At 52.5% G+C, this 21,390-nt stretch overlaps 1 protein-coding gene across 4 annotated transcripts in view; it reads right to left on the bottom strand.

The window, feature by feature from the left end:
• Positions 1 to 18,535, bottom strand: part of LOC119953207 (SH2 domain-containing adapter protein F-like) — a 334,703-nt gene extending 316,168 nt beyond the window's left edge. The window contains exons 1-2 of one of the 4 annotated variants that reach the window (XM_038777218.1): positions 17,784 to 18,535; positions 17,016 to 17,379 (exon numbers count right to left, since the gene is read on the bottom strand). In XM_038777218.1, coding sequence (XP_038633146.1) covers positions 17,016 to 17,351 — 336 coding nt within the window. In that variant the 5' untranslated portion in view covers positions 17,352 to 17,379; positions 17,784 to 18,535. The remainder of the gene's footprint in view (positions 1 to 17,015; positions 17,380 to 17,783) is intronic. The other 3 variants (XM_038777219.1, XM_038777216.1, XM_038777217.1) reach the window with 3 other exon arrangements.
• Between the last annotated feature and the right edge of the window lie 2,855 nt (positions 18,536 to 21,390).

Raw genomic sequence — 21,390 nt, 5'->3', positions numbered from 1 at the left:
TGTCCATCGTTGCCCACTCCCTCGTCACCTGAACCTCCAAATACCTAAACCTATCCCTGGCTACCCTAAATGGCAACACCCCAAGATTGGCTCCCCGAGCTGCTGCATTCACCGGATACTCCTCTCTCTTTCTGATATTCAGCTAATAGACCGCGAAGGCCCCAAGTCTCTCTATTTTGTCCATAATTCTCCCATACTCTCCAATGCAGGTTGTCTGCATACAGCAACACTCAGTGTTCCCTACTCCTTCTCACAGTCCCCTGCTACGCTACTGACCCCCTAAGGGCCATCGACAAGGGCTCTATCACCAATAGAACAGCAGCGGCGACAACGGCCACCCCTGCCTTGTTCCCCTATGCAAACCGAAGCTCCATGAACTCATCTTGTTTGTCCGTACACTCGCCAGCGGGGTCAGGTACAGCAGATGGACCTATGCCACAAACCTTGGCCCAAACCCAAACCTTCCCAAAACCTCAAACAGGTACCTCCACTCCACCCAGTCAAAAGCCTTCTCCGCGACCGTAGAGACCACTACCTCCGCTACCTGTGCCACCGCCTTCAACACCTCCCAAAATGTGGCCACCGATACCTCCTCATTCTGATTGAACTCCACATAGTCTCTGATCATCGACAGCTCCTTCTCACAGAACCCCTTGCCTGCTAAAAGCCCCAAGTCTAACCTCTATCCCGGCTTCTGCTGCTGCCTCGAACTAAATCTAACCTCCAGCCAATGCGGTGCATGGTCTGAGATCACGATTCCCGCATACTCCACCACCCCGCTCGGCTCACTACGAAGAAGTCAATTCTGGAGTATACCTTGGAATACATGTGTGAGAAGAAAGAGTAGTCCCTCTCCCCTGGTTCCTAAACCCCCATGGATCCACCATTCCCATCCTTTCCATAAACCCTTCCAGCTCCTTCGCCATCCTCAAACTTCCCATTGACTTATGGCTCGACCTGTCTACCCTCAGCTCCAGCACACAATTAAAATCACCCCCTTAACCAACTGACGAGTGTCCAGGTCCGGAACTGCTCCAAGCAACACCTTCATAAACCCCATGTCATGCCAAATCTGTGCATAAACATTCACTACAACCACCGGTATCCCCTACACTACAGCACCCCGCTCACTATCAGGAATCACCCCCCCCCCTTCCTCAGCACCTATAAACCCCGTTCCTTTGCTCAGCAGGATGGCCACCCCCAGCGATTTTGAATGAAACCGAGTGAAATACCTGACACACCAATCCCTTTCTCAACCTGATCTGGTCCACCTCCACTTGGTCAACCCTGTGGCCACCTCCCCCACCTCACTTTTCTTCACCAGCATTACCTGCCAGCATGGCAGCTCCTGTTCAAAGGCTCCTCCTATCTACCCCTCCAACCCTCTCCCCATCTTTCCCTCTTTGGTTTGTACAAATGGCTCCCTGTAGACCCCCCCCCCCCTCTCCCACACAAACAAAGACACATCCAAAACCACAGGTCACCCTCTCCAAACAGAAAAACACTATGAACAGCAGTGGACAGTTGTCCCCTTACAAACTTATTGCCCGTAGCAAACAATCACAATGACAAAATCACCCCACCAGAGAAAAAGACCCCACCCTCTATCCCCACGCTACCCGCATCTTCCGATCTCTGATGTTCCAGCTCCTCCGTTTTCCATCAACATTCAGTTCCCCCCAGTTTATGGTCTCTGATGAAGTCATTGGCCTCCTCTGGGGTTTCAAAATAGTACTCCTGGCCTTCAAAAGTCACCTACAGTTTTACCGGGTGCAGCACCACAAACCGGATCTGCCTTCGGTATAGAACGTTTTGACCTTGTTGAACTGACGTGCCTTTTTACCAGCTCCACTCCAATATCCTGATAGATTCGGACCCGGTTCCCCTCTCATTTGCAGTTCTGCTTCTCCCTGGTCCATGCAGGATCTTCTCCTTCGCAACACACTTATGGAGCCTCACAATCACCACCCGTGGCAGCTCCCCACTCTCGGCTTCTGCCTTAGGGGACTGTGCACTGTATCCTCCTCCGGGGCCTTGTTCAGCACCTACTCCGCCACCAGTCCCGCCAGCATCCTCGAGACATATCTCCTGCCTTCCACACCCTCAGGCAGGCCAACGATACGCAGGTTCTGCCTTCTGGATCTGTTCTCTTGCTCCTCTATCTTTGTCCTTAGTGACTTGCACAGGCCCGCCAAGGAGCCCCACCTCCACCTCCGATGCCACCACCTGACCACTGTGGTCGGACAGCACCCTCTCCATCTCCCAGATCTGTGACCCATGTGCCTTCAGACACTTCTGGGCTCTCTCCATCAATCCTTTCAAGGGTGCTACCTGCCATTTGAACAGGCAGAAGAAAATTTAAATATCAGGATGTTGGTGGATCATGAACCAAATATACATCAGGTTTGATATTCCCTGGGTGGAAGTAGATGGTATTTGAGGTGGAGAGGATGATATCTAGAGTTGTGAACAGGCTTGTTTGGTCCAAGATGATAGCCAGGGAGGGAGCTGAATCGGTGGCAAGCAAACAAAGTCCTTATAGCTTCAATCTTCCTACTGTTTAATTGGAGGGAATTGTGGGTCACGCATAACTAAGTGTCAGAAAAGCAGGCAGACAAGACAGAGGCAATGGAGGATATGGACTGTCAAATGAGTTTTCACTTGCTGCTTTGCAGACCTTCCTCACACAGTAGTGAAAATACAACAGCCAGGCACAGTCAATGAATAATGACGCCAACGCAGCTGTCGACAGCCGTCATATATTGTTAGCCTGAGCTGATGCAGAATTCGAAATTCTAGAGGAATCACCTCTGGCTAATGTCCCAAAACCGACGTGTCACAATTGCACTAAATCCAGTCAGGAGCAACAACCTCAGCTATGGGCCTTTTTCACTGGTGACTCAGTTAGGTTTCTACAACGACTTATTAGGTTCGTGGCCACCTTAACCAGTGCAAATTCTTGATTTCAAATTGGCGGTGGGTGGCAGCAAATGTTGTAGAGTCAAAGAGGTGTACAGCACAGAAAATGTCCTTCGACCCATCACGTCTGCACCGGTCAAAAACAACCACCTAACTATTCTAATCCCATTTTCCAGCACTTGCGCCATAGCCACGTACACCTTGGCATTGCAAGTGCACATCTAAATACTTCTTAAATATAACGAGGGTCTCTGCCCTTTCAACAATGTTGAGTTCTGATGAAAGGTCACGGATCCAACTCGTTTTCTCTCTTCACAGGTTTTGCCCAATCTGCTGAGGTTTTTTTCATCATTTCCTATTTTTATTTCAGATGGTCAGATGTGCTGTATTTAGCATTTGTCCTTTTGTAAAAAATAATTCCTATTAAGGGGCAATGTAGCGTGGTCAATTCACCTACCCGGAACATCTTTGTGATATGGGGGTGAGACCCACGCAAACACGGGGAGAATGTGCAAACTCCACATGGCCTGTGACCCAAAGCAGGAATTGAACCAGGGTCCTCGGTGTTGTGAGGCAGCAGTGCTAACCACTGTACCACCCTGAGTTCAGACAGTATAACATTGGATTCTTCGGTGTCCAATAGTTCCCCAGACTGGGGCACTCACTGCACTAGATTCCTTTGGTCGCCTGTTGAAAAGCTGTTTTGTGCAGCAGGTGCCAGCAATGATATTGCACTCGCTGAAACACTCTTTCAATGGTGCCCACCCCCACTGCCTGTACCAGGCTGCCATCAGCAAACATGTCAATTATGTCATGGGGGTTTAGAAGCACTATCCTCTTTGGCACTGAGAGGAGCCTCCGCGACCGGACACCGAAGGATCTAAAATAATAATAATGCCTGAACAGTCCAAAATCCCTTAAATCTGTTAAAGCTGAAGCTTCCTGTGAGATGCAATTGTTCCTCCCAAACATTTTTTTTAAATTTGGAGTACCCAATTAAGTTTTTCCAATTGAAGGGCAATTTAGCGTGTTCAATCCACCTACTTTGCACATCTTTGTGTTGTGGGGGTGAAACCCACGCAAACACGGGGAGAATGTGCAAACTCCACACAGACAGTGACCCGGAGCAGGGATCGAACCTGGGACCTCGGCGCCGTGAGACTACAGTGCTAACCACTGCACCACCATGCTGCCCTTGTTCTTCCCAAACATGACGAGGGTCGCAACATCTCCCTCATGTTCTTGGACAAGATACAAGGAAAAACTTGTTGCCCGATCCTTCTCCCAGGGGCAGCTTTGAAACCCGTTCCCCATTGCTGCCTTTCCGGTCTCCAGTTAATTGATACAAATGGTCACCGGTCCACTCAATCTTCCCTCCTTGTTTTTCCCCCCTAATTTCAAATACACGGTCATAAATTCTGGTACTCCTTGCTAGATCCTCACTGTTGAATTCAAGAGTCAATGCACCCTCACTCCAATTTATTCACCCCCCCCTTTCCCCCCCCGCATTATTCACCCCCCCCTTTCCCCCCCCCGCATTAAGTGGAACTCCTCACCACTTCATTCCCTTCGGACAACCTTTTAAAACATAGTCTTGCTATCGTCTTCTGTTCTACTCTTCAATCATGATGTCCTGCACTGTGACCTTTTGGGTTGGATTTCCAAAATACAGACAATCTAATTTCCACTTGATGGAAACCAGCAGCATGAAAGGCCATTGCAAATCAGATTCAGAGGAAAAAATACGATCGAGATGCTCCAAATAAAAGGCTCCACCGAACTCAAAATCCAACTAGGGGAGCTTTATGGTATACGGGCTTTATTACAATCAATGTTCTGTGAAACAGTAACAAATGAAGGGAAATATAATTGATAAATGGTGTGCCCAGTATTCTTTTTTTTTATAAATGTTTTTATTCAGTTTTCATATTTTATATTGAACAAATTACAAATTGTTAGGAGAGAAAAAGAACAAAAAAAAAAAAAAAAAAAAAAAAAAAAAACACAACAAACAAACACGCAAAAATTAACATACATATTTACAGGTAAGCATCTTCGTAGTAGTAACTGCGCCCCCCCCCCCCCCCCCCAACATGTTTATTTAGTTTGGTTTTGGGCCTTAGCTAGCCATCGAACCCCCGTACCGAACCTGTAGCCCCTCCCGCTACCTTCCCCCGACTATTCTTCCTCTTGTACATTGGCCACAAATAGGTCCCGGAACAGTTGCATGAATGGCTCCCACGTTCTGTGGAAGCCGTCGTCCGACCCTCGGATGGCAAATTTGATTTTCTCCATTTGGAGAGATTCCGAGAGGTCGGACAGCCAGTCCGCAGCTCTGGGCGGTGCTGCTGACCGCCAGCCAAACAGGATTCTACGGCGGGCGATCAGGGAGGCAAAGGCAAGGGCATCCGCCCTCCTCCCCAGGAATAGATCTGGCTGTTCTGAAACCCCGAAGACCGCCACTATCGGGCATGGCTCCACCCTCACTCCCACCACTTTGGACATTACCTCGAAGAAGGCTGTCCAGTACTCCACGAGTCTGGGGCAGGACCAGAACATGTGGGCGTGGTTGGCCGGGCCTCTTTGGCACCGTTCACATCTGTCTTCCACCTCCGGGAAGAACCTACTCATACGGGTTCTTGTTAAGTGGGCTCTATGTACCACTTTTAGTTGCGTCAGGCTGAGCCTTGCGCACGTGGAGGTGGAGTTGACCCTATGCAGTGCTTCGCTCCAGAGTCCCCACCCTATCTCCATCCCCAGGTCGTCCTCCCATTTCCTTCTTGTTGCGTCCAGTACGGTGTCGTCCCTATCTACCAGTCGGTCATACATGTCACTACAGTTCCCTTTCTCTAGGATACTTGCGTCCAGTAGGTCTTCCAGTAGTGTCTGTCGTGGCGGTTGTGGGTACGTCCTTGTCTCCTTTCGTAGGAAGTTTTTGAGCTGCAGGTACCGTAGCTCGTTCCCCCCAGCTAGCTGAAACTTCTCTGTCAGTTCGTCCAGTGTTGCGATCCTGTCGTCCGTGTATAGGTCCCTGACTGTCAGTGTCCCCCCGTCCTGCCTCCACCTTTTGAAGGTGGCGTCAGTCAGTGCTGGTGTGAACCTATGGTTGTTGCAGATGGGAGCCCTGTTCGACATTTTGGTCAGGCCAAGTTGCTGCCGCAGTTGGTTCCAGGATTGGAGGGTGGCTGTCACCACTGGGCTGCTGGAGTGTTTTTTGGGTGGGGATGGGAGTGCTGCCGTGGCGAGGGCCCGGAGGGAGGTTCCCATGCAGGAGGCCTCCTCCGCACGCACCCACTCAGCCTCTGGCTCCTGGATCCATCCCCTTACTCGCTCGGCTGTTGCTGCCCAGTGGTAGAATTGTAGATTCGGGAGGGCTAGCCCTCCCCTGGTTTTTGTTTTTTGTAAGACCTTCTTTGGGATCCTAGCATTTTTACCCCCCCATACGAACGCCATGATGAGTTTGTCCAGCGCTTTGAAAAAGGCCTTGGGGATGTAGATCGGAATGGATCTAAACAGGAAGAGGAACCTGGGCAGTACGTTCATTTTGATCGTCTGAACTCTCCCCGCGAGGGAGAGCGGGAGTGTGTTCCATCTTTGCAGGTCCTTTTTAACTTCCTCCGTGTGCCCAGTATTCTAATCACTATGGTAAATGCAGGAATGTGAAAGTTGATCACCATTTTCAGGAGCGCTCACGCATTTCAAGCTTTCCCTCGAAGGCCTGGTTTCCTTGTGCAGCACTCATCTCTCAGGAAGAGAAATGTCCGGGTTTGGTTCCCAGGCCATTCTGCGCCAGCGATCTCAGCCAAACTGGCAGCTGTGGTGCTGCATTTGTTCTGGGCCTCATATGGAAGGGGATGGGAGCGGTGGTGGTGGTGGGGGGGGTGGGGTTGTTGGGATTTTGCTCCTGATCACTACCCTGTGGTGAGCATGTGTAGATGTCAGGTGCAGATAAGGATCAGACCGGGCCCTGTATCATCCACCAACACACGAATAACCTGCTGTAACGCAGAACCTAGTTTTGCAATTGAAGAATAGTCAATGGCGTCGCCGGTTGGGGGGGCGGGGGGGCAGGGGGTGCTGAAGGGTTACCAACTCTCGGGGATTGTCCCCGAGTCTCCAGGAATTAGAGCTTAATATAATCTTGTTGACCTTGCTGTAATTGATACATGGGGAACAGTCACTGACCATTTCAAACAAAATCTGTAATTTGGATTGGATTGGATTTGTTTATTGTCACGTGTACCGAGGTACAGTGAAAAGTATTTTTCTGCGAGCAGTCAACAGATCATTTAAGTACATGGTAAGAAGGGCTGACATCCGGTGACGGCGGGCGCGAGGCAGCTGCGCATTGGAGAACTCCCGTTCTGGAACGGCATTGTTGGGGATTGACACCCGGTCCTAGGGGCAGCGAAGGCAGTGAAGTTCCAGGAGAAAGTACAGGGAAGGGATATGTCGAGGTCCAGTAAGAAAACGGCTGTGAAAACAGCTGAAAGTTCGTCGGGGAGTAGAAAGGTCACCACGGGGTCACCAAGGAAAATGGAGGCTGGAGCACCAGGGGAGGCCGCATTGCTTACGGCTGAAGAAATAACTAAGGTAATGGCTGCGGAATTTGAAAGGCAGTTTACAAAATACGTGAAGACAATGAGGAAGGAGATGAGGGAGGTTTTGAGTGTGCTGGTGGAGGAGGCGATTTCCCCGGTGGCAACGGCGGTGGCGAGTGCACTGGCGGAGGTGCGGGAGCCAGGGGAGGCGCTGAAGGAAGTGGAGAAGACATTATTGCACCATGGTGATCAATTTACGTCGATGGGGAAGGAGATGCGGAAGGTTATGGAGATTAATAAGGATCTGCGAGGAAAAATGGAAGACCTGGAAAACAGGTCTAGGCGGCAGAATTTGAGGATTGTGGGGTTGCCCGAAGGAGTTGAAGGGCCGAGGCCGACTGAGTATTTTGCTGCGATGCTGGCGAAACTATTGGGGGAGGGGGAGGACCCCTCCCGATAGGAACTGGATCGGGCTCATCGGTCGTGGAGGCCTGTACCAAAGGCGAGTGAGCCGCCAAGGGTAGTGACTCTGTGCTTCCATAGGTACAGTGTGAAGGAGAAGGTCCTGTGCTGGGCCAAGCAAAGCGGGTGGTGCTGTGGGCTGGAGCAAGTATACGTGTACACCAGGACTTTACAGTGGAGCTGGCGAGGAGGCGGGCTGCTTTCAACCGGGTGAAGAGGGCATTGTACATTAGCAAGGTGCAGTGCAGCATTGTATATCCAGCGAAGCTGAGGGTGACTTACAAGCTCAAGAACTTTTATTTTGGAACAGCGGAGGAGTTTGCGAAGGCAGAAAGACTGTGGCAGAACTGAGACATTGAGAAATGGCCATGTGCCGATGTAACCTCATGACTATTTTCTTTTTTTTTTTGTTTGTTTGTTTCACTGCGTGCGGGTGTATGGGCTAAAGGAACCGGTGTTGTATATATTTGGACAAGGGAAGTGATGGGACTTTCACTCGAAGTGAGGGCTCTTTGGGGTGTAGGTGGATATGCGGGCTTGGTGCGCTAAAAGGGGGATTTTTGGGCTTTCCTAGGGTCGGGCAAGGGGGAAAGGGACCCGGGTGGGGGCCTCCGCGCTGGCCGGTTTAAACCGGCCAGTGAACGGGAGTGAGGTGGGGGGAGGGGCTGCGGCCATCGGAGCCTGGCAGAACAGGGTCCGAGTGGTCTAGCCGGGGTGGAAAGTTGGAGGGGAAAGAACCGAGGTTGGGGGAAGGAGTTTTACATGAGGCAGTGGATGGGAGGAGTTGGGAAGGAGTGTGGGGGGTGTTTACAACTCTTGGGTATCATGTACGGCACCCTTTCAGAGGTTGGACGGCGTTGAGTGTGGGGGTGGGGGGATGGGGGGAGAAAGAGTGGACTCTATGGTGACCATGGGCAGTCCCGGACTCCTTTTTTCTTTTTCTCCTTTGCTTTTTGTTTCCACCGGGGGAGGGTTTGTTTTATTGGATGCATATGTTGACAGGTGGGCTGTTGTTTGGGGTGGTGGGAGGATGGGATTATTATTATTGTTAAGGGGATTGATTTTGTATTTGTTACCGATTACTGTTTGTGGGTGGTGTGTAAATTTTGGAGGAAAATGTGAAAATGGAGAATAAAAACATTAAAAAAAAAGAGTACATGGGAAGAAAAGGGAAGAAAAGAAAATACATAATAGGGCAACACAAGATATACAATAGAACTACATAAGCACCTGCATCGGATGAAGCATACAGGGTGTAGTGTTAATGAGGTCAGTCCATAAGAGGGTCATTTAGGAATCTGGTGACAGTGGGGATGAAGCTGTTTTTGAGTCTGTTCATGCTTGTTCTCAGACTTCTGTATCTCCTGCTCAATGGAAGAATTTGGAAGAGTGAGTAAGCCAGGTGGGAGGGATCTTTGATTATGCTGCCCGCTTTCCCCCGGCAACGGGAGGTGTAGATGGAGTCAATGGATGGGAGGCAGGTTTGTGTGATGGACTGGGCAGTGTTCACGACTCTCTGAAGTTTCTTGCGGTCCTGGGCCGAGCAGTTGCCATACCAGGTTGTAATGCAGTCCAATAGGATGCTTTCTCTGGTGCATCTGTAAAGGTTGTTAAGGGTTAATGTGGACATGCCAAATTTCCTTAGTTTCCTGAGGAAGTACAGGCGCTGTTGTGCTTTCTTGGCGGTAGCGTCAATGTGGGTGGACTAGGACAGATTTTTGGAGATGTGCATCCCTAGGAATTTGAAACGGCTAACCATCTCCACCTCGGCCCCATTGGTGCTGACAGAAGTGTGCTCAGTAATTTGCTTGAACTTTTTAATTTCATTAGTTATAAGAACCCCGGAGATGGGGAAAACATGAAGGTTTCACCCAAAAGATTAATACAATTGGGTAACAATGTCTGTTCTCTTTTTTCAATTGTCTGTGGGCGGGCAGTGAACCCACAGGATGTGTCTGCGTAGGATTCCTCCGGGTGCTCCGGTTTCCTCCCACAGTCCAAATATGTGCAGGTTAGGTAAATTGGCCATGCTAAATTGTCCCTTAGTGTCCTGGGATGTACAGGTTAGGTGGGGTTAAGGGGGTAGGGCGTGGGAAAGTGCCAAGGGAGTGTGTGCTTTTGGAGGGTCGGTGCAGTCTCGAAGGGCCAAATGGCCTCCTTCAGTACTGTAGAGATTCTATGATTCTATTCTATAATCAGTAGCAGAACTGCATGATTGGGACAAGAGGTAATGTGATGAAACCTCCAGGATGCACCCAGCTGGAGTTGAGAACAAAATTCCCTCAAAATGTTCTTTGTTGTACCTGCCTGGTACATTCCAGAGTATTGTGTGGCTGCGCAGCCTGTAGGCAACTCGAGGTAGCATAATGTAGCTGCTCATAAGTAACTGTTCTCCAGCGACTCCATTCTCAATCTCAGCATCCCAGAGAATCATTTGCAATGGTTTCACTTCCTGCTTCTGCAACATCATCTCTGGTGTCCCCAAGGATTGATCCTTGGCCCCTCCTTCTATTTCTCATCTACTTGCTGCTCTTTCGTGACATCTTCTGAAAGCAGAGCATTAGTTTTCACATGCACGAGGACGGCACCCAGCCCTACCTCACCACCCCCACTCTCTAGTGTTCTAGACTGTTGTAAAATTAGCAGACTGCTTAGCCGATATCCAACAGATCCTTCAATTAAATATTGGGAAGATTGAAGACATTGTTTTTGGTCCCGCCTCCAAAATGTGGTTCTCGAGCTACCAATTCCACCTATCTTGCCTGGGATTAAGTCAGTCTGTTCACCTCAGTGTCACATTTGATCTCGAGGCGAGTATTCAACCCCATATTCCTGCTGTCACTAACATCGCCTGTTTTGAATTTCAGAGCCGTGAGGTTAAGATGCAGCTGTACAAAAGCTTGGTAAGGCCACATTTGGAGTACTGTGTGCAGTTCTGATTGCCTCATTTTAGGAAGGATGTGGAAGCTTTGGAAAAGGTGCAAAGGAGATTCACCAGGATGTTGCCTGGAATGGAGAGTAGGTCTTACGAGGAAAGGTTGAGTGTGCTCAGCCTTTTCTTATTAGAACGGAGAAGGATGAGGGGTGACTTGATAGAGGTGTATAAGATGATCAGGGGAATAGATAGAGTAGACAGTCAGAGACTTTTTCCCCGGTGGAACAAACCATTACAAGGGGACGTAAATTTAAGGTGAATGGTGGAAGATATAGGGGGGATGTCAGAGGTAGGTTCTTTACCCAGAGAGTAGTGGGGGCATGGAATGCACTGTCTGTGGAAGTAGTTGAGTCGGAAACATTAGGGACCTTCAATCGGCTATTGGATAGGTACACATGGATTACGGTAGAATGATGGAGTGTAGATTAATTTGTTCTTAATCTAGGACAAAAGTTTGGCACAACATTGTGGGCCGAAGGGCCTGTTCTGTGCTGTATTTTTCTATGTTCTATGTTTCCACTTCCGTAACCGCCAGACTTCGCCTCTCAGCCCGTCTGCTGCTGAAATCCTCATTCCTGAATTTGTTGTCCGCAGACTCAACTCTTGGGCTGGCCTCTGACATTCTATCCTCTGTAAATTTAAAAGTCATCCAAGCCCGCCCATGGCTTAAATTAATAGCAAATCCCATTCCCCTATCGCCCCTGTGCTCGTTGAACCAAAACTGGCTCCTTGTCAAGTAACAAATTCATCTTTAAATGCTCATCCTGGTTTTCAAACTCCTCCAGGTCTTCACCACTCCCTCTCTCCTCCAGCACGTCTGATATATCTGCACATCCCTCATTCTGGCCACGTGTGCCAATTTTAATTGTTTCATCATTGGCGACTATGTCTTCCGTTGCCTAGGTCCCAAGATGGGAAACATCCTCCTTACACTTATCCACCTCTCCAAATCACCTCTTTATGACACTCCATAAAACTTTGTAAAAAAAATTTAATGTACCCAATTCTTTTTTCCAATGAACGAGCAATTTAGCCTGGCCAATCCACCTACTCTGGGTTGTGGGGGTGCGACCCATGCAGACACGGGGAGAACATGCAAACCTCACACGGACTGTGACCCTGGGTTGGGATCGAACCCAGGTCCTCAGCTCTGTGAGGCAGCAGTGCTAACCACTGTGAGCTACCGTGCCACCCCAACTCTCTACAAAACCTATCGACTTTGGTCACCTATCCCAACCATCTTGTGTGGCTCGGGCGTCATACTTTTGTTCCATCATGCTCCTGTGAAGCACAATGGGGTGTTATATTACCTTAAAAGCACCATATGAACATAAGTTGTTGTCGTCACAGGTCCGCAACCTCAGTAGAGGAGGGGTGGAAATTGGAATGAGGATGGGGGAAGGGGGAGGTGAGGCAAAATTAAACACGCACAAAGGTTTTATCTTTTGATGGGAACTGACAGGAATTTACGAGCCTAGGGCTGAGGTACCCAGTCGGAGAACATTTAACATCACTCTGTCAATTAACGCGCAGGCTACACGGAGCTATCAGCAAAATGTAATGATATCAATCCAAGGTAACTATTACCGCGAGGTCAAATGCAGCCTCCTGAAGAACACAAGCGTACACGTTTGCAGGGTAAATATAGAAACAAAAATTACTTTCATTAACTGCTTTTCTAAGAGCGATGCCTCAATATTATCAGCACTCTAGGTCAGCATTTGGGTAAATCATAGAGAATTAATAGGGCTGCAATAGTTGAACTGTGTGAAGATTTAATACATTACAATCCCATAAGTGACATGTAGAACATACAATAGGCAACAGACAGACAATTATGAGCCTGTCACTCTTACAGGGGATGGTGGATGTTAACTGGCGATTTATGAACGCTTGTGGAACCTTGAAATTGAACAGTAACCTTGGCTCACGCTCCCCCCTCCTCCACTCAGTCACTACATTGTGTATCTCACAAGGGATTTTTCTCTTCAGCCTCCCATTCTGGCAGGAGTAATGTTATTCAGTTTTCATCTCCAGAAGTTAGAGGTCTGGATGCTAATCACAATGAGTTCCTAACATTTCCCCACCTGGGAGTAGTTTCACCGATATGAACGGGGACACAAGCTAGTGATGGTTGGGAGCAGGGGGTAACGGGGAGAGGGCGCCGGGGTAACGGGGAGAGGGCGCCGGGGTCACGGGGAGAGGGCGCCGGGGTCACGGGGAAAGGGCGCCGGGTTAAAGGGGAGAGGGCGCCGGGGTAACGGGGAGAGGGCGCCGGGCTAACGGGGAGAGGGCGCCGGGCTAAAGGGGAGAGGGCGCCGGGGTAACGGGGAGAGGGCGCCAAGCTAAAGGGGAGAGGGCGCCGGGCTAACGGGGAGAGGGCGCCTGGGTAACGGGGAGAGGGCGCCGGGCTAACGGGGAGAGGGCGCCGGGCTAACGGGGAGAGGGCGCCGGGCTAAAGGGGAGAGGGCGCCGGGCTAAAGGGGAGAGGGCGCCTGGGTAATGGGGAGAGGGCGCCTGGGTAACAGGGAGAGGGCGCCTGGGTAACAGGGAGAGGGCGCCTGGGTAACGGGGAGAGGGCGTCGGGCTAAAGGGGAGAGGGCGCCTGGGTAACGGGGAGAGGGCGCCGGGGTCACGGGGAGAGGGCGCCAGGCTAACGGGGAGAGGGCGCCGGGCTAACGGGGAGAGGGCGCCGGGCTAACGGGGAGAGGGCGCCGGGCTAACGGGGAGAGGGCGCCGGGCTAACGGGGAAAGGGCGCCGGGCTAACGGGGAGAGGGCGCCTGGATAACGGGGAGAGGGCGCCGGACTAAAGGGAGAGGGCTCCTGGGTAACGGGGAGAGGGCGCCGGGCTAACGGGGAGAGGGCGCCTGGGTAACGGGGAGAGGGCGCCGGGCTAAAGGGGAGAGGGCGCCTGGGTAACGGGGAGAGGGCGCCTGGGTAACGGGGAGAGGGCGCCGGGGTAACGGGGAGAGGGCGCCGGGGTCACCGGTAGAGGGCGCCGGGGTCACCGGGAGAGGGCGCCGGGGTCACCGGGAGAGGGCGCCGGGGTCACCGGGAGAGGGCGCCGGGGTCACCGGGAGAGGGCGCCGGGCTAACGGGGAGAGGGCGCCGGGCTAACGGGGAGAGGGCGCCGGGCTAACGGGGAGAGGGCACTGGGCTAACGGGGAGAGGGCGCCTGGGTAACGGGGAGAGGGCGCTGGGTAACGGGGAGAGGGCGCCTGGGTAACGGGGAGAGGGCGCCTGGCTAACGGGGAGAGGGCGCCTGGGTCACGGGGAGAGGGCGCCGGGCTAACGGGGAGAGGGCGCCGGGGTCACGGGGAGAGGGCGCCTGGGTAACGGGAGAGGGCGCCTGGGTAACGGGGCGAGGGTGCCGGGCTAACGGGGAGAGGGCGCCTGGGTAACGGGGAAAGGGCGCCTGGGTAACGGGGAAAGGGCGCCTGGGTAACGGGGAGAGGGCGCCGGGCTAACGAGGAGAGGGCGCCGGGCTAACGAGGAGAGGGCGCCTGGGTAACGGGGAGAGGGCGCCTGGGTAACGGGGAAAGGGCGCCGGGCTAACGGGGAAAGGGCGCCGGGCTAACGGGGAGAGGGCGCCGGGCTAACGGGGAGAGGGCGCCTGGGTAACGGGGAGAGGGCGCCGGGCTAACGGGGAGAGGGCGCCTGGGTAACGGGGAGAGGGCGCCGGGCTAACGGGGAGAGGGAGCCGGGCTAACGGGGAGAGGGCGCCTGGGTAACGGGGAGAGGGGCGCCTGGGTAATGGGGAGAGGGCGCCTGGGTAATGGGGAGAGGGCGCCGGGCTAACGGGGAGAGGGCGCCGGGCTAACGGGGAGAGGGCGCCGGTGAACGGGAAGAGGGCGCCGGGGTAACGGGGAAAGGGCGCCTGGGTAACGGGGAGGGGACGCCGGGCTAAAGGGGAGAGGGCGCCGGGCTAAAGGGGAGAGGGCGCCGGGCTAAAGGGGAGAGTGCGCCTGGGTAATGGGGAAAGGGCGCCTGGGTAACGGGGAGAGGGCGCCTGGGTAACGGGGAGAGGGCGCCTGGGTAACGGGGAGAGGGCGCCGGGCTAACGGGGCGAGGATGCCGGGCTAAAGGGGAGAGGGCGCCGTGCTAAAGGGGAGAGGGCGCCGGGCTAAAGGGGAGAGGGCGCCGGGCTAAAGGGGAGAGGGCGCCGGGGAGAGGGAGCCGAGGTAATGGGGAGAAGGCGCCGGGGTAACAGTGAGAGGGCGCCTGGGTAACGGGGGTAATGGGCATGTAGTTAATAGGGTATGGGGAGTGGCATGGGGTAAGGAGGAGTTGGTGCGGGGGTAATGGGTAATGGGCATAACAGGGAATGGTCGCAGGGTAATGGGGAGGGGGCTTGGGGGTAACGGGGAGTGGGTGCGGGTAATGGACATAGTGCATAGGGGTAATGGGTAGCAGGTGCAGGGGTAACATGGGGAGCAGGCATGGAGGTAACATGGAGAGGGCACGGGGTAACAGGGAGAGGGCACGGGGTAACAGGGAGAGGGCACGGGGTAACAGGGAGAGGGCACGGGGTAACAGGGAGAGGGCACGGGGTAACGGAGAGGGCACGGGGTAACAGGGAGAGGGTACGGGGTAACAGGGAGAGACCGGGGGGTAACAGGGAGAGGGCACGGGGTAACAGGGAGGGGGCACGGGTAACAGGGAGGGGGCACGGGGTAACAGGGAGGGGGCACGGGGTAACAGGGAGGGGGCACGGGGTAACAGGGAGGGGGCACGGGGTAACAGGGAGGGGGCACGGGGTAACAGGGAGGGGGCACGGGGTAACAGGACGAGGGCACGGGGTAACAGGACGAGGGCATGGGGTAACAGGACGCGGGCACGGGGTAACAGGACGAGGGCACGGGGTAACGTGGAGAGGGCACAAGGTAACGTGGCGAGGGCACGGGGTAACAGGGCGAGGGCACGGGGTAACGTGGAGAGGGCATGGCGTAATGTGGAGAGAGCATGGGGTAACAGGGAGGGGGCACGGGATAACAGGGAGAGGGCACAGGGGTAACAGGGAGAGGGCACAGGGTAACAGGGAGAGGGCACTGGGTAACAGGGAGAGGGCACTGGGTAACAGGGAGTGGACATGGGGTAACAGCGAGGGAGCATGTGGTAACAGCGAGAGGGCACGTGGTAACAGGGAGAGGGCACTAGGTAACAGGGAGAGGGCACGGGGTAACAGGGAGAGGGCACGGCGGTAACAGGGAGAGGCCAGGGGGGTAAAGGGAGAGGGCATGGTGTAATGAGGAAATGTCGCAAGGCAATGGAGAAAGGTTGCTGGGACAATGAGGTGGAAAAATGCAGGTGTCAATGGAGCTGTAAGTGTGAGAGGTCACCCGGGCAGAGAGAGCTCGGGACATTGATAAGTGGTGTGGGCATAAATAAATGGGGAGTGAGCACAGGGATAGGTAGGGAGGGGATACCGGGTATGTAGGAGAGGGGGGGGGGGGAAGGCAGTGGTTGAGAGTGCAGGTGTGCTCAGGGGTTGAGAGGTTAGGGAAACAACAGAGAGTGTGGGGGCAAGGGGTGGGAGAGTGGGGGCAAGGGGTGGGAGAGTGTGGGGGAAGGGCACAGAGTGGGTGTGGGAGGCTAGGGATAAAGAGAGAGTGGGGGGCAAAGGACAGAGAGAGAGTGAGGTGCAAGGGACAGAGACGGTAGGGGGGGGCAAGGGGCAGGGAGAACGTGGGGGACCAAGGGGTAGAGAGTGGGGGGAAAGTGGTAGAGAGAATAGGGGTGCAAAACGTAGAGGGGGCGGAAGGTAGAGAGAGTGGGGGAGCAAAAGGTAGAGAGTGGGTAGGCAAGGAGCAGAGAGAGTGGGGGGGGGGTGGGGGAAGAGAGGAGACAGAGAGTGGACAAGGGGTAGAGAGAGAGTGGTGAGTCAAGAGGGGGGGGGGGCAAGGGGAGAGCACAGTGGGGAGGGGGCAATGGGAGTAGGGAAACGCCAAAATGGATGGAACCTGGTTGGTGTGGCTCAGTCACATTGATCAGCTGGGACCCGCTTCTCAGGCGGGTGAAGGTGTCTAACCAGCGACAGGGGCTGATCCGCCCTCAGTTACCTTCATTACTAACCGTGCAATTGTCCAGAAGTTTTCCAGAGAGAGGGAATAAGACAATCGCACACATGAAAAAGTGTTAGCTGGGCGGTACTCACAGTCTCAGGCTTGCCCTTCGCCTCCTCCGTTCCCAGTATCTTTGCCCTGCAGCCCAGGTCGGTGCTGTCCACTTTAATGAGCCGGTGTTTCGGGGAAACATACTTGATGTCGGGCGAGGCCGGCTTCTGGTGCTGGGCGGAGGAGAGTCCGAGCGGATGCTCACCCTCTGAAGCCCTGGCTCTGCCCTCACTCTCCTCGTAAGGATCCTCGAAGTCCAGGTTCCTCTGGGCTCGGTAAGCTTTCAGGATCTCACTCTCGCTGTAGTCGCGTTTGGGGGGCTGGGGAGGCACCCGGCGGCTCCCGAAACTCAAATAATCCTTGAGCCACTTGGCCATTCCTGGCGGCAGGAGATTCGCACTGAAACTAACAGAGAGAAATGGAATTGTGTGAATTTCACATGAAACTGACCCGCGGAGATCCGGCAAACGCCCGGGGGATGGGGGGGGGGGGGGGGGGGGGGGGGGGGGGGGGGGGGGGGGGGAATACATTAAATACATGATCCACAGAGTCAGTGTCATTAAATAGCTCAATTTTAAAAAATTATCTAGACCAATCCCCCCCAAATCAGTGACTAGTTTAACTTTCAATTTGACATTTTCTTTTGGCTAAAGTTTCAACAATAAGGCGCCCCAAAAAAGATTGCAACGACTGATTTAACGGAACAATTCGTTTTCTGTGTGCCTGGTGTGTTTTAAAAGAAGCCCAAACAAAAACAATTTTCAATGTGCCCAGGCAGAGATCGCTGCCAGGTCTGAGAGTTGGTTTACCTGTTTTGTTAGAAATGTGAGGGTTTTCATCAAACCCTCGTCAGCTCTTCCCCCCCTCTCTCTCACTCTCTCTCGCTGCTTCTGTGCTCCCAGTGATGTTCAGGAGCTGGAATGCACGGTTTAGGAGCTGGGATCAGATCGGGCTGCAGTTTGAAGTGACTGACTGTAAGAGAGAGAGAGATACAGACAGACTCCAGGGACTGCAGTCGGATCCGGAGGGCTGGTTTTAGGAGCTGAATCTCTCTCTCTCTCCTCTCTCTCTCTTGTAGCTCCAAGGTGTGAAACATCCAGAGGCGACCCAGAGCCCCCACATTTGCTTTCTCTTTTCATTAAAGGGGAAAAGACGACTCGCTCTCCTGGCCAGACGGTTCTCTATTGGCCGACACTAAACCCACACAAAAAAAACCCACTCTCAGCAAAATAGTAAACTTCAGGCCACAGAAGTGGAACAAAAGCGGAGAAGACCTTCCCTCCAACCGCAGCTTCCATTCCCTAACGTGGACAAACTCTATCGGCTTTAATATATATATTAATTGCTGTGGTTAAAACAAAATTTGAAAAAAAAAACAAGTTCAGTGAATCAATCCGAAGTATTTAACTCTTTTCTCGCAACACTCTGATCTGCATGGATATATTTTCTGCTTTCAGATTTCCAGCACCCGCGATATTTGTAATAAATACTCATTATCAGATTAATTAACAGGTTGGATATGTGTCGAGGAACGTTCTGTGCTGTTCAGCAAGGCAGGACGCCCATTCAAAGAGCGTTTGATCTGAGCTCCGGCACCAAGTTGGGTGCCTGTCGAATTGGTCTTAAAGCAAAGCCTTTTTTTTGCAATTAAAAAAAAATCCGACGGGGGTGTTTTAAATAGTCAACACCACCCACCCCGCCGGAGCACACCGCCAGCCGGTCCACCGATTGTTCCTCCCATCGCGGTGTCTATGGGATCTTCCTGTGCACAGAACAGCTGCTGCTCTGATCCACAGGGTGGGGGCGGGGACTGACGCTTTGAGATATTTCCAACAGCTGCTATAGGAACGCAAACTTGTGAACGGTTTGGTAAGGAATGAAAGATTTAAAACAGCCTTTCCGAATTCTTTAAATCTCAACCCTCCCCCCCCCCCCCCCCCCCCCACCCCCGAAGGTGCCATTTGAACGAAGGGCATGATTTACCCACACACAATTCTGGTGGCGGTGCCCCAAAGCCATCTGGATGGGGGACTTGGGGAGGGAGGGAGGAGGAGGAGGAGGGGGGCTACCACCCTCTGTAACTTCCACCTCTTTCCCCTCATTCCATTCAAAGCCACCTCTTTCACCAAGCATGTGGCCACATGTCCTAGTGTGGGCTGCACGGTAGCACAGTGGTTAGCACCGTTGTTTCACAGCGCCAGGTTCCCAGGTTCGATTCCTGGCTTGGGTGGTTGTGTCCACAGGGAGAGCAGGGGTGCTCACAGGATGTCTGCCTGGGTTTCCTCCAGGCGCTCCGGTTTCTTCCCGAAAGATGTGCTGTTAGGTGAATTGGACATTCTGAATTCTCCCTCAGTGTACCCGAACAGGGGTCGGAATGTGGCGACTAGGGGCTTTTCACAGTAACTTCATTGCAGTGTTAATATATGCCTACTTGTGACAATCAAGATTATTATGAGTACCTCCTTGCAGTTGGTCATACAGTCACAAATGTTTAACAGAATGGATAAGAGGGGGGCAGCACGATGGCGCAGTGGTAGCACTGAAGTCTCACGGCGTCAAGGTCCCAGGTTCGATCCCACCTCTGAGTCACTGTCCGTGCGGAGTTTGCACACCCTCCCCATGTTTGCGTAGGTTTCACCCCCACAACCCAAAGATGTGCAGGGTAGGCGGATTGAACACGCTAAATTGCCCCTTAATTGGAAAAAATGAATAGGGTACTCTAAATTTATTTTAAATTTTTTTTAAAAAGAGCAGATAAGAGGCCCTTCAGCCCATCATGTCTGTGTCGGCCATCGAGCACCTATCTATTCTAATCCCGATTCCAGCAGTTGGCCCGTAGCCTTGTATGCTGTGGTGTTTCAAGAAATCATCTAAATCCTATTAAATGTTGCGAGGGTTCCTGCCTCTAGCACCCTTTCAGGAAATGAGTTCCAGATTCCCACCACCCACTGAGTGAAAAGGATTTTCCTCACATCCCCTCTAAATCTCCTGCCCATTAACTTAAATCTGTGCCCCCCCCGCCCCCACCCCCACCCCCACCCCCACCATTATTGATCCCTCCACTGAGGGGAAAAGTTTTTTCCTATCCACACCATCTGTGCCCCTCAAAATGTTGTTTGAGAACATTCCCTTGAAGTGCCTTGGGATATTTGACTATGTTAAAGGAGCTATATAGAACATAGAACATAGAACAGTACAGCACAGAACAGGCCCTTCGGCCCTCAATGTTGTGCCGAGCCATGATCACCCTACTCAAACCCACGTATCCACCCTATACCCGTAACCCAACAACCCCCCCCCTTAACCTTACATTTATTAGGACACTACGGGCAATTTAGCATGGCCAATCCACCTAACCCGCACATCTTTGGACTGTGGGAGGAAACCGGAGCACCCAGAGGAAACCCACGCACACAGGGGGAGGACGTGCAGACTCCACACAGACGGGAATCGAACCTGGGACCCTGGAGCTGTGAAGCATTTATGCTAACCACCATGCTACCCTGCTGCCCCAAATATATATAAATGTAAATTGCTGTGGCCATCAAAGGCAACTTTGTAACTTGATAAGGCAAAAAGGTCTGCAGTAGGAGTGCTTTGCTGGAACTTTAACAGTAATCATATAATCTTACAGCACAGAAGGAGGCCATTTAGCTCATCGTGACTGTGGTTGCTCTTTGAAGGAAGGATCCATTTTGCCCCACACCCCTCTTTCCCCAAAGCCATATCAAGCCTTTCCACTTCAAGCATTGTATTCAATTTCCCTTTGAAAATATCTGTTCCACCTGAGGAAGGAGCGGTGCTCCGAAAGCTCGTGTTTGAAACAAACCTGTTGGACTTTAACCTGGTGTTGTAAGACCTCTTACTGTGCTCACCCCAGTCCAACGCCGGCATCTCCACATCATCATTGTAGAGGCAAATGCGGCAGCCGTTTTGAGGACAGTGCAATGAAACAAGGAGCAGTGAGGTGAATGACCAGTGAATTTGGTCCCTTATCCTGGGCAATGTTACCTGTGGGAGGAATGATGACCGGGAGACTGAGGAAAATCACATTCATCTTCACAGAGCCTCAGTTTAATCAGAACAGAGCCTCTGTTTTAAGGTCTCATCTGATGGACCAAAGTGTCTCTCTGGAGACAGGACAATATTTTAAGATGTGTGCCTAATGCTGGAAGCTTCCTCACTTGGCAGGATGCCTTTTTGTTTATTCATTCACAAGATGTGGGCGTCGCTGGCTAGACCAACATTTATTGCCCGCCCCTAATTGCCCTTGAGATGGTCATGATGAGTTGCCTTCTTGAACCACTACAATCTATGAGGTGTAGATACTCCAAAGGCGCTGTTAGGGAGGGAGTTCCAGGATTTTGAATTAGAAACAAGAATGCAGGAATATAAATTTTTTTTTCCCCAATTAAG

The sequence above is a fragment of the Scyliorhinus canicula genome, chromosome 18 (assembly GCF_902713615.1).
Source record: "Scyliorhinus canicula chromosome 18, sScyCan1.1, whole genome shotgun sequence".
NCBI classification, from domain to species: Eukaryota; Metazoa; Chordata; class Chondrichthyes; order Carcharhiniformes; family Scyliorhinidae; genus Scyliorhinus; species Scyliorhinus canicula.
This window is presented reverse-complemented; position numbering and strand designations above follow the sequence as displayed.